Source organism: Miscanthus floridulus, chromosome 15, assembly GCF_019320115.1.
Source record: "Miscanthus floridulus cultivar M001 chromosome 15, ASM1932011v1, whole genome shotgun sequence".
In the NCBI taxonomy this organism is placed as follows: domain Eukaryota; kingdom Viridiplantae; phylum Streptophyta; class Magnoliopsida; order Poales; family Poaceae; genus Miscanthus; species Miscanthus floridulus.
In genome coordinates, this window is record NC_089594.1 from 14044294 (window position 1) to 14058072 (window position 13779).

Here is a 13779-nt window from a genome sequence, read left to right on the forward strand (position 1 = left end):
GCTATGCTTCTTTCATCGCAGAAGTCCCAAAACACGCTCCCAGTGAACTGAGTACCTAGGTCGGTAATGATGCTGTCAGGTAGGCCAAAACGGTGAATTACCTGGTCGAGGATCTCGACAGCCTTTTCTACAGATGCCTTGACTAAAGGCATGTATTCGATCCATTTAGAGAACTTGTTGATCAGCCCAAACACACATTAAAAATTTCCAGGGGCCGGCTTGAAGGGCCCAATCATATCCAGTCCTAAGCATAAGAAGGGCTAGGAAGCTGGTATGGTCTGGATCTCGTGTGCTGGTACATGAATTCTTTTGTCGAAGAACTGACACCCTTTACAGTGGTGGACCAACTTCTCTACGTCGGCCACGGAAGACGGCCAATAGAAACCTGCTCGGAAAGCCTTATCGACCAGTGTTCTAGAGGCTGCGTGATTACCGCAGGTGCTAGCATGAATTTTCTTCAGGAGTTCGATGCCTGCCTCCTGAGTTATACACTTCATTAGGACTTCTTCCTTTGCGTTCTTGTGCATAAGGTTGCCGTCGACGAGCAGGTATTGCTTACTGCGGCGTATGAGGCATTCGACCTCTGTCCTGTCAGTGGGACCACTGCCATCATTGAAGTACTTGATGAAAGGTACCCTCCAGTCGTCAGTGGTGGTGGTCAGAGCGGGTTCCATAGTGGTTGGAGGGGGAACCATAGCCACCAGCCGCTGGTCTGGAGGCTTAGCGACCACAGGGTCTTCTTCTTCCTTGATAGAGGCTTTAAGCAAATCCTGGATGAATACGCCATGTGGGACTTTGGACCAGGATGATCCTAACTTTGACAACGCATCGGCTACTTGATTCTTGTCCTGGACCACATGTATGTACTCGATGCCGTAGAACTTGCCTTCTAGTTTCCTAATTTCCTTGCAGTAAGCGTCCATCTTCTCACTAGTCGTATCCCAGTCTTTGTTGAGCTGGTTTATGACTAGGGCCGAGTCACCGTAGACGTAGAGGCGTTTGATGCTGAGCTCGACCGTGATGCGCAGGCCGTGCAGGCATGCCTCGTACTCTGCAGCGTTGTTAGACGCAAGGAAGTAGATCCTGAGTACGTAGCGGAGTTTTTCTCTGGTCAGTGAGATGAAGAGCATACCTGCCCCTACGCCATCAATGTTGAGGGAGCCGTCGAAATACATTTTCCAGTACTCGGCGAGGCCTTGGGGGACGGGTGTACTTAGATCTATCCATTCAATGATGAAGTCGACCAGTGCTTAAGACTTGATTGTTATATGGCTTATGAATTCCAACGAATAGGGGTATAGCTCCATTGCCCATTTGACAATGCACCCGTTTGCATCCTTGTTGCGGATGATGTCCCCAAGTGGGTACTCGGTCACGATCACCACACGATATCCGTTAAAGTAATGTTTCAACTATCAGAATGTGATCAGTATGGTGTAGATCAACTTTTGAATTTGGGGATACCTAGTCTTGGACTCATTGAGCACCTCGCTGATGAAGTAAATTGGGCGCTGGACCTTGTAAACATGCCCGGGCTCATCGCGCTCGACCACGATAGCCGTAGAGACCACTCGATCTATTGCCGTGATGTAGAGCAGAAGGGTTTCATCGTCTTTAGGAGCAGTGAGGACCGGAGGAGAAGTTAGAAACTGTTTTAACTGTGTGAAGGCAGTGTCAGCCTCCTCCGACCACACAAACTTCTCAGAGGCCTTTAGCAGCTTGAAGAATGGCAGGCCCTTTTCGCCTAGTCGTGATATGAAGCGGCTGAGGGCGGCCATGCAGCCGGTGAGCTTCTGAATGTCTTTAACGTTCTTTGGAGGTTGCATGTCTAGGACAACTTTTACCTTCTCTGGGTTAGGACGTATGCCATCGTGACTGACGACGTTGCCCAATAGTATACCGGATGGGACTCCAAAGATACACTTTTTGGATTTAGTTTCCATTGATACTCGTTAAGCGCAGTAAATGTACGTTTTAGGTCATCGACCAGGGTATAAGCTTCCTTGGTTTTTACGACTACGTCATCAACATAGGCCTCAACGAGGTTATCTTTGATCTCGTGTTTGAGGCATGCCTGGATGGCACGTTGGTAAGTGGCCCCAGCGTTTTTGAGCCCAAATGACATGGTCATGTAGCAGTAAGCGCCGAAAGGCGTGATGAAGGACGTCTTGATCTGGTCGTCCTTATTGAGAGCGATCTGGTGATAACCATAGTAGCAATCGAGAAAGGACAGCAGCTCACAGCCGGCTATTGAGTCTACGACCTTATCTATGCGAGGTAAGCCGAAGGGGTCTTTAGGGAAGTGTTTGTTGAGATCAGTATAATCAACGCACATTCTCTATTCTTTATTCTTCTTGCATACAAGAACTAAGTTGGCTAACCACTCCGGATGGTACATTTCTTTGATAAATCCGGCTGCTAAAAGCCAGGTGATTTCTACCCTAATGGCCTCCTTTTTGTCGCGAGCAAAACATCATAGCTTCTGCTTGATGGGTTTAGTGGTCTTCGAGACGTTTAAGGAGTGCTCGATCAGGTGCCAAGGTACACCGGGCATGTCAGCGGGTTTCCACGTGAACACGCTTACGTTCTCCCTTAGAAACCTAACGAGCACGTCTTCCTATTTCATATCAAGGTTGCCCCCGATAAGGGCCATCTTGCTTAGATCACCCTCGACCAGTTGGATCTCCTTGTGGTCCTTAGACTTGATGGTCATGCGTGGAGCTTGGAGCTCTGGAATCTCCAGGTGGTCGGCGGGGGTCTTCTTAGCGTCGAGCTTGGTCTCCTCCATGCGGATCGAGAGGTCGGTAGCCTCGGTGACCTTGAAGCTTTCCTCTTCACAGGCGTAGGCTACGTATACATTGCCTCTGAGAGTGAGAACGCCCTTCTCGGTCGGCATTTTGAGCACCAAGTATGTATAGTGGGGCACGGCCATGAATTTGGTAAGCGAAGGCCGATCAAGGATGGCGTGGTAGGTGCCCTCGAAGTCAACGACCACGAAGTTGACGTAGTCGGTGCAGAAGTGCTCTGGTGTGCCAAACTGCACGGGGAGCGTGATATGCCCGAGAGACGTAGAGCTCTGTTTGGGGAGGACACCCTAGAACTGTAACACCTCTGGTGTTACGAGTTTACTTAGCACCGCGATCTAGGCTTAAGAGAAATTATCAACACGAGTTCCATGGATTTTAAATTTTAAAACTCACATGCAATGATAAAACAAACCTTACATGAGTCACTTTTGCGGTTAAGAAAAACTAAACGAACATTGTAGGTGAGTTTATGTTAGGTGAAAACATGCTACTGAGATCCTAATAGGAAACATATAATAAGTTGTCTTACTTGTTTGGCTTTGGTCGACGTTTTAAAAATTGTGTTGGTCACTGTTCCGGCCGCTTGGCCCCTGGGGCCCGGTATCAATGGTGATGGGATGCCCCTGCCTCGCTTGTCCCCGCTAGCCAACGTCGGAGGGACTGCTCGGGGTTGACCGCTCCAATCCAGCATGTCACGCCAGGTCCCCCGGTCTCATCGTCTGTACTCGGGTGCCCATGCTGCTGTGACCAGTCCGCTTTGTTAAGGAAGTCATTTTCCACCACTCCCCGCAGCGTCCATCGGTAGCCACGCCGCGCTGAACTAGGCCGTGAGCGCTGCTCCTTCTCATTTCCTCCCCACGCGCGCCCTGGTCCGGCCGCCCGTGCTCGGCCATGCCTCAGCGCCCGCATGCCAGCTGCCATGCCGTGGCTAGCTGCACCGACGTCCGCACGTCTCCCCGCGTTCAGCCCTTGGTCCTGCGCCGAACCCGTAGCTTCCCCGAGCTGCCCCGCTCTTCCTTCTCCGTTTCCCCCCCTCGCTCTTTCTTGCTGCTCGCGCATGCTCCATGCCATGCCACTCCTTCCCGTCCCCGCTGGTCCCCCGTGCGCGTGCCCTCAGCCCGCGCGCGAGCACATCACGGTCGCTCCACCGCCGCGCCCCTTGCCCTCTGCGCTATCTCTCTCATGTCGTGCGCCGGCGCTCCTGAGTCGCCCGGCCGAGCAACCGCCTGGGTCACATCTGCGCACCTCCTCGCACCGAGCTCCGCAACTCACCACGTCGCCATAATGGAAAGCTAACTTCTGATTATATTTTTTTCCAGGCAAGCCCCGGTGCATAACCCCTACTTTCTGCAGTTTAAATTATATTTATGCATTAAGTTTTAAGGAGTTGAATGAAACCCACTTGCATATATATATATATATATATATATATATATATATATATATATATATATATATCTTTATCCTATGAGTCTTACTAGTATGACAGGATCGTGTAGATTGCTATGCTACAGGACTCCGGTAGAAGTCGAGTGATTGCCTGTCACTCGCGAGATATAGAAAATATGTTACTATATGATTATCACTTGGAATATATAAAATGGTGGAAAGAAAAATAGTGACCGGGCAGGGATGTGGTTTGGGTATTGGTGGGTGTAAGAAGTTGTGTCGCCGCGGAGGCGGGTCATAGCTTGGTTACACCGTTTTTTCCTGTCTGGTCGGTTAAGGACCGATCGTTGCATATGACTCTAGGCAGGTCACAGACTTATTATCCCGAGCACATACTTGTGTATGGGCGCTTGGAACACTTGTTGCTCTCTTGTCGTGGATCCGGCTCTTTCCGGACCGACTGTTAGGGTTTGTTTTTGGTGGAGGAGGTCCTTGCACCGCGCTGAGTCCGGGACTCAGGGGCAGGGGCTTGGAGTCCTAGTTTGGACGGGGACCTGGACACCCGGGACAGGAGAGTGATGGGTTGGTCCTGCTTGTGCCCGGGGTACAAGCGGGGCGTGTGTTTTTAGGGTACCCAGCTGGGGGCATTGATTCGCGAATCGCCGGGCTATCCGGTACGGCTTGTCTATGGTTTAGCATCGTAGTAAGAACTGAAATATGAAGGATGGACAAAGGAAATCTGATTGCTTACCACCTGCTTGAAAGTAGCACAGGTGCTTACATAGAATGGTTAGTTAATAAACCAATATGACTATTAATAAAAAATCCAATATAAGGACACATGCTTAGTAATGCTTCCTGCAAATACAACCCACAAGCCCGATAGCCTTGCATATCCTTAGAGTCTTTTCTTTCCTCCTGTCGGGTAAGTCTTGCTGAGTACAATTGAGTACTCAGGGTTTTATTCCCCCTGTTGCAGGTAACAGGTGGAGGCTTGAGCTGACCTTTGTGTGTGGAGTCCTCCTAGTGGGCTCAGAGAGGATTTCCTTTACGCTGTGATCGTAGTTGTTATTTATAACTCTCACCAAATACTTTTATAAACGAAAGTTTCATAAGCTGTTGTTGTAGTTTATATATCAATACTTTATCATGTCATTAATAGATGTTTATTTCCGCTGTAACTCTGTTCACATGTTTCTATTCCGCTGTTCAATTAAATTGTTCATAACCCTGATAATATGATTTCATTCCGCTGTTATAAAAATAAATGTTATACTCTGATGTACATGTAGAGTGATGTAAGAAATGGTTAAGAATGATGTAAGCTTTGTTCTCTCATTTGTGATCCTGATGTAAAAATGTGGATTTTCGGGTTCTCCCCTGGGGTGTGCCCGATGGAATCGAGTAATTTAGTATTCTCCCTCGAGTGCTTAGTGTCTAATGGAAGACAAGCACTCCTGTGAGGCATTAGATTAGGCGGTTCTGCCACAGGTGGTATCAGAGAATAAATGAGGAAATAAAGCTTTGAAAACCTTTTCTACACTAAAATTTGACAACCCATTGTTGCAAAAAAAGTTAGGACGTTTATATGCGAAGTTATATAAGTAGCCCTATTACTATGGTTATGTATCCAGGATAGATGGCACTCTGCTGACTTAGGTAGACTTAATCAAGTTTCTGTAGGTACACTAACTCGAGCATAGTCCGATAGTATCGGCTAGTTACAGGGAGAGAACGATGTGCCAAAAATCTGAGGACGGTTGCCCTATATGTTGGCAACAGTGAAAGGACGTATAGGACGTGCATTCATGCATATCCTGTTTTGTGCATTGTAGCGCTCGTATTACTGGTAGATACGCTATCCATAGGTGTCGCGCGTGTCGTATTGTGCACGAATGACTCATTCCTGTTCTAGAGTTTGGTTTGCACTATGGCTTCGTGCTCTGCGTTCGCCCATGGTTCACGCCGGTCGTGACCCACGTCTCCCCATACCCCTTTCTGCGCTCTTGTCGGACCCTTGCCCTGCAGTCGTACTAGTCAGTAATGGCATCGCACATCGCTTGCCTCCAACGCGTGGAATTTTGTCGATCCGCCGTAGTGATCTCGCGCGGGAAACCCTGGTGAACCGCGCCAGGACCACTGAACGCTCTGCCTTTATAAGCAGAGCCTGACTTAGCCATTGGTACCACCACTCAGTGCACTTTAGCTCGCTTAGCTTTTCCTTTGAGCCAGCTTTTCGCTCCGCCTTCCTTGCAACCACCGCTAGAGATGGCAGGAACCTGGGTTAGTACCTATTGCCTGAACATTGAGGGTTTTCCTAGAATCCTACATGCCACCCTGCAAAAGCTCGAAGTCAAAGGTCATCCTGAGTATGAGGGCCGGGAGTATGAGGAACATGGCACCGAGCGATGTGAGGTTACCGTCTACATCGAGAAGAGTGAAGAGTTCCCCGACCTCACTGAAGCCTAGAGTGTGACCGCCACCGGGTTTAGCTTCACCGACACCTACCAGGTTGTGGCCCGCAAAGCCTTATGGTACCTCTGCCAGATCTATGAGGAGCCCATTGCCCATACCCCTATGCGGTTCTTTCCACCTTTGGATAGGAATCGGCGGGCATGGAGGGCTCGCATGGAGGCTTTGCAAGGGCGAGATGTGCAAGAGGACAGTCCCACCATGGTGCACTTGACCACGTACCTGCTCGCTCTGGATGAGCAGTATGACCGTCAAGCCTTGGAGCTGAGGGCGTGCCTTCGGCGCGCCGAGGAAGCCGAGATCTTCAACCAGATGCTCCAGGTGCAGCTCGTCGACGCGCATGCCAGCGCTGCAGCTGCTGAGAGCCGAGAGGCTGCCATGGAGGAAGCTCTAAAGGGAGCCGAAGACCGGCATCTTCATCAGCTGCGGGTGGCCTATCTTGTCACCAGGGCCGAACGGAGGACGTTGGCTGCTGGAAGGCAGGATGCCCTGATCTTGGAAGGGATCCCTATCCACCCGCCTGAGAGAAGAAGAACTGGTGTTGCAGCACTGCCCGCACCTCCACCCTCGGAAGTGTCAGAAGAAGAACCCTTGATTCCTCTCGCTCAGTCGTTGCCCCGCGAAGATGTAGATTAGTTACCTTGGGATGCTGTACCCGTAGTAGTGGTGCTTGTTGTCGCTGTTCCCCCGTATGGTACTCTTGCCGTTGTTGTCGTCCGTAGTTGTTGAGATCGTTCGACCATAGGTGAATGCTATGGTGTGAATGTGAGCCTGAATGCCTGTACGTTGTACCCATATAAGGCCATTGGAACATGCATTTTAATTATTCGCTGTGTTTATTGCGTTCATCTACCTTAAATTCGTTAGGTGTGCTTAAGAGTTTCATGGGTGATATCAAGTGGGTTACAAGAAAAGTTGCCATTCAGATGCCAGCAGATCAGCCGTGATTGGATGTTATTGGACATTGTATCGACTAATTGTGGATGTCCCAGCAGAACACTTGAATTTCTTTAAAACAAATCCGTCGTTGGATTTGAACTCCTTGTCCCTTGTTGTGAAGGGAACTTTTGTTGTTTAAATTTTTCCCTTGCGATACCCCCTTACTCTGTGGTCTATGACCCCACTGCCTTCATGGCGTGTAAGTTGGTGATAGTTGCCTGGTTAAAAGCTTATGGTGCCGCGACAAAACCGAGGGCTCCGTGTGGAACAGCTGCCACATGTGACGCTGCTCGGCACGCGCTGGTATCAAGGTTGTTAACCAAGTACCTTTACCAAGTTACACCGCCGTACCGTTTTGTTTTAAAGTTTTCTCCTTGAAAATGTTCGGGTGTTCAAACGGGAAATCCTCAACGGGTGATGCAGAAGGGTTCTCTCAAGGTAAACAAGAGATGGTTTGGAGAAAGAAAGAATGACATGATCTGGGTTTACAGAAAAGACGGATGTGGTCAAGGAAGGAAAGCAAAAGAAGAGTAGTAAAGGAAAGTTAGCAGTGGATAGTCGGGAGTAATCGAAAAGTCTAAGTGGACGTCTTGTCCCAAGCCCTATGCTTAGTTGACCGCGCTATGCATGCTGGGTCATTTCGCTGCGTGCCCTGCAAACGCCGCCTGTGTCGGGATCTGTAGTACCCCGTTTTCGCGTGGCCACGGCATCGTGCAGTGCTCGCCGTCTTTGTGTACTGTGCGTTTCTCCTTTTTCCCAGCATCCTGTCGGCTCTCGACTCTCACGCCTTGTCCCTCGTACCAGACCCCCCTTTCCCCCTCTTTTCCTTCTTCTTTTGGTGACACGACCGCCCGCACGCCTGCCTCGTCGAGCGGACCCCCTCTACTCTCCTTTATTTCCCCCTCCGCCGCTCACGCAGGAAGCACGCCATGTTTCCGACCTTATCTCCACAGCATGCACTGTCTGTGTAGCCCATCCCCGCCGCATCCACCTCCGGTGTGTTGCTTCCCCTCTCCGTTCTCCTCTATAAAGTCCCCTTGGACCTTGCTCTTCTTCTTCATCCCATTCCCTCGCATTCGGAGCAGAGCTACGAGATCCAGTCGACGTTGTGAAGCTAGGTTCGGCTGTCTGAGGTGATGGTGTGATCTGAGAAGAAGAAGGGATCTAGTTCATCGAAGAAGTTCAAGATCTCTTGGTTAGTTTGGTCTTAGGGTTCGCGATGTTTTACTTCTCAGTCGACTGTTTCTGGATCTGTTGGTGCTACGCCATGTTTTGGATAATCATTATCTTGTTGTTTCTCCATTGTCCTCGTCTATCTCGACTTCTAGATTAAGTCTCGGTTGTACCAAGTTGCTCTTCACCATGTATCCCTAGATCTCCGTGTGGTTTAGTATTCGAAGTCGTGTAATCTTTCGTGTAGTCCCTGATCTACGGAATGTAATCGGGTTTCCCCTTTTCTGCTTCCAGTTTCAAATCTCGGGATGAGATTCTTTTTAAGGGGGGTTGGTTGTAACACTTCTGCTGTTACGAGTTTACTTAGCACCGCGATCTAGGCTTAAGAGAAATTATCAACACGAGTTCCATGGATTTTAAATTTTAAAACTCACATGCAATGATAAAACAAACCTTACATGAGTCACTTTTGCGGTTAAGAAAAACTAAACGAACATTGTAGGTGAGTTTATGTTAGGTGAAAACATGCTACTAAGATCCTAATAGGAAACATATAATAAGTTGTCTTACTTGTCTGGCTTTGGTCGACGTTTTAAAAATCGTGTTGGTCACTGTTCTGGCCGCTTGGCCCCTGGGGCCCGGTATCAATGGCGATGGGATGCCCCGGCCTCGCTTGTCCCCACTAGCCAACGTCGGAGGGACTGCTCAGGGTTGACCGCTCCAATCCAGCATGTCACGCCAGGTCCCCCGGTCTCATCGTCTGTACTCGGGTGCCCGTGCTGCTGTGACCAGTCCGCTTTGTTAAGGAAGTCATTTTCCATCGCTCCCCGTAGCGTCCACCAGTAGCCACGCCGCGCTGAACCAGGCCGTGAGCGCTGCTCCTTCTCATTTCCTCCCCACGCGCGCCCTGGTCCGGCCGCCCGCGCTCGGCCATGCCTCAGCGTCCGCATGCCGGCTGCCATGCCGTGGCCAGCTGCACCGACGTCCGCGCGTCTCCCCGCGTCGAGCCCTTGGTCCTACGCCGAACCCGCAGCTTCCCCGAGCTGCCCTGCTCTTCCTTCTCTGTTTTTCCCCCTCGCTCTTTCTTGCTGCTCGCGCATGCTCCATGCCATGCCGCTCCTTCCCGTCCCCGCTGGTCCCCCGTGCGCGTGCCCTTAGCCCGCACGCAAGCACATCACGGTCGCTCCACCGCCGCGCCCCTTGCCCTCTGCGCTATCTCTTTCATGTCGCTCGTCGGCGCTCCTGAGTCGCCCGGACGAGCAACCGCCTGGGTCGCATCTACGCACCTCCTCGCACCGAGCTCCGCAACTCACCACGCCGCCCATGACTCGCTCCACTACCGCGCGCGAGACCCACGGCGCCATCCATCTTCTTCCCCCTCGGCCTTGGACCACCACCATGGCCAGGCACGTCTCGTGCCCGCGCGCAGCTCACCACGGGGCCGCACACTATTGTCGGCCACGCGTGCACGTGCGCACGTGGACCTCCATGGCTATGCCCTGGTCCGCGCTGGCCGCGCCCTCGGCCCCACTGCTGTACACGTGGCCATGGCTGGTCCGCTGCCGCTGGGCCATCTTTGCCGGTCACCACGCCCCGCAGTGGCACAGCCGCCCTGCCAGCCGCCCTCCCGTGCGCCGTGCCCGCGTGGCTCCTTGCTCCACTTCTGGCTCGCACTCTCCGCAGCGCCCGTCGGGAGCCACGTGGTGCCGGTGGCTGGGATTTGGGCCGGCTGCGTCCGTCCCGGCGCTCCTCTTCCCCCGTGCGTTTCGCTTCTGGAAATGGGAACGAAGGTGAGGGGTGAGAATCCAAGGCAAAATGTTATACGGGTTATTATTGCGAAATACCTCACTCATTTGAACAGTATTTTGGACCTAGGTTTGAATAGAGAAAAGCGTAGGGTCCGTTTTGCAAAATTTCCATCGCCACTGCTGTCTGGACCGCGCACGTGCGAGTTGGGCCATGTCTCGCTGGGCCGGCCTGCTTCAGCCGTGGGCTAGCCGCCAAGCCACGCCTGGGCCGCCCGTGCTGCGCGCTGGGCCGGCCTACTCGGTTTCCCGCTAGGTTGGAAGGCCGCGCGCGCCCCTGTAGGCCTTTTCTGCTCTGCTGGGCCGCGCGTGCGTGGATTCCAAGTTGGGCCGAATGAATAACTGCTGGCCCTTTTTGATTTCTAAGGCACTTGTCAATTTACTTGATGAAATAACTTGTAAAAATTATAGTAAATCATAGAAAAATCATAAGAATGCCAAACCAGTTTTGTTAGTCTCCTAAAATCATAACCTACCTATTAGTGTAATTCGTTCACATAGTTTGATGATATTTTTAGGATCTATATAATTAAAATGGGATACTTAATATTGTAAAATATAAGCTTATAGGGATTGTTGTGATCAATTGGTAATAGTATTGGATCTGAAATCTTTACAGTAGGTTCCTAACAATATTAGCTGCTCGCCATAATTTGTAGCTCTAGAATAATTAGTTGCTAGATAAATAATAATGTCCTATTGCAAATAAAGAAACAACTTGGGTTTATATAACTAAATTAATCGTTGGGAAATAACGTCTTATCCGACAAAGTGTATATGTAGCCTAAGTACGGTCATCGTTAGAACTAGCCCGTTAACTCGAGTGGCGTACGTCGTATTTTACGAGTCGCGATTGCAGTTGATTAATTACATCTTTCCATTGCATCGCATGCATATCATATAGGTACGTCGATGGATCACGGAGTCGTTGGGAGTTGCTGGAGGAATGGTGCTTTTTGGAGATCATGTCGCCATGATGGAAAGCTAACTTCTGATTATATTTTTTCCCAGGCAAGCCCCGGTGCATAACCCCTACTTTCTGCAGTTTAAATTATATTTATGCATTAAGTTTTAAGGAGTTGAATGAAACCCACTTGCATATATATATATATATATATATATATATATATCTTTATCCTATGAGTCTTACTAGTATGACAGGATCGTGTAGATTGCTATGCTACAGGACTCCGGTAGAAGTCGAGTGATTGCCTGTCACTCGCGAGATATAGGAAATATGTTACTATATGATTATCACTTGGAATATATAAAATGGTGGAAAGAAAAATGGTGACCGGGCAGGGATGTGGTTTGGGTATTGGTGGGTGTAAGAAGTTGTGTCATCGCGGAGGCGGGTCATAGCTTGGTTACACCGTTTTTCCCTGTCTGGTCGGTTAAGGACCGATCGTTGCATATGACTCTAGGCAGGTCACAGACTTATTATCCCGAGCACATACTTGTGTATGGGCGCTTGGAACACTTGTTGCTCTCTTGTCGCGGATCCGGCTCTTTCCGGACCGACTGTTAGGGTTTGTTTTTGGTGAAGGAGGTCCTTGCACCGCGCTGAGTCCGGGACTCAGAGGCGGGGGCTTGGAGTCCCAGTTTGGACGGGGACCTGGACACCCGGGACAGGAGAGTGATGGGTTGGTCCTGCTTGTGCCCGGGGTATAAGCGGGGCGTGTGTTTTCAGGGTACCCAGCTGGGGGCATTGATTCGTGAATCACCGGACTATCCGGTACGGCTTGTCTACGGTTTAGCATCGTAGTAAGAACTGAAATATAAAGGATGGACAAAGGAAATCTGATTGCTTACCACCTGCTTGAAAGTAGCACAGGTGCTTACATAGAATGGTTAGTTAATAAACCAATATGACTATTAATAAAAAATTCAATATAAGGACACATGCTTAGTAATGCTTCCTGCAAATACAACCCACAAGCCAGATAGCCTTGCATATCATTGGAGTCTTTTCTTTCCTCCTGTCGGGTAAGTCTTGCTGAGTACAATTGAGTACTCAGGGTTTTATTCCCCCTGTTGTAGGTAACAGGTGGAGGCTTGAGCTGACCTTTGTGTGTGGAGTCCTCCTGGTGGGCTCAGAGAGGATTTCCTTTACGCTGTGATCGTAGTTGTTATTTATAACTCTCACCAAATACTTTTATAAACGAAAGTTTCATAAGCTGTTGTTGTAGTTTATATATCAATACTTTATCAGGTCATTAATAGATGTTTATTTCCGCTATAACTCTGTTCACATGTTTCTATTCCGCTGTTCAATTAAATTGTTCATAACCCTGATAATATGATTTCATTCCGCTGTTATAAAAATAAATGTTATACTCTGATGTACATGTAGAGTGATGTAAGAAATGGTTAAGAATGATGTAAGCTTTGTTGTCTCATTTGTGATCCTGATGGCAAAAATGTGGATTTTTGGGTTCTCCCCTGGGGTGTGCCCGACGGAATCGAGTAATTTAGTGTTCTCCCTCGAGTGCTTAGTGTCTAATGGAAGACAAGCACTCCTGTGAGGCATTAGATTAGGCGGTTCTGCCACAAGAACTGTGCCTCGTAGGGCCTAAGATCGGCCTGAGTCAGCTTTAAGGCCAGCAGACTGTTGCGGAACAGGATGTCAATGGAACTGCCACCATCGATGAATACCCTATCGAACCGAACACTATTGATATAGGGATCAAGAATGAGAGGGAAACGGCATGGCTCAGGAATTGCAGCCCATCGGTCTCGCCTGCTGAAGGAGATTTCTCGGTGAGACCAGGCAGGAAGCCTAGGATCAGCGATGAGGTTGTCGACGTTGGTGACGTTCATGCAAGCACGGGCGAGCAGCTTGCACTCGTGTTTAGATTCAACGGACACCTTTCCTCCAAAGATGGAGTGGACATGGTCGGTCGGAGTGACATACTAGTGACGAGGATCCCTGTCCTGTTCGTCATCGTCGTCCTTGCCATCACGCCGCTTCTCAGCATCATTGGGTTTGTCGGTGTTGTCTTGGGCCTATTTACGCGTGTAGATGCTCTTGAGGACACGACAGTTCTCTATAGTGTGGTTTGACTTGGGGTGGAGCTGGCAGGGTCCCTTTAGAGCTTTATTGTAATCTTCTTCGTAGTCACGGCGACCACCGGTCCTCATGATGGCGTTGACTTCTCCATCGTTTTTGCGAGGGCGCTTGTCCTTGTAGCCGT

At 49.8% G+C, this 13779-nt stretch overlaps 1 protein-coding gene across 1 annotated transcript; it reads right to left on the bottom strand.

The window, feature by feature from the left end:
- Window positions 1–260: 260 nt before the first annotated feature.
- LOC136507037 (uncharacterized) lies at window positions 261–1130 on the bottom strand. The gene has a single exon (XM_066501890.1). The coding sequence runs from the start codon at window positions 1128–1130 to the stop codon at window positions 261–263; it is 870 nt and encodes a 289-aa protein (XP_066357987.1).
- Window positions 1131–13779: the final 12649 nt, after the last annotated feature.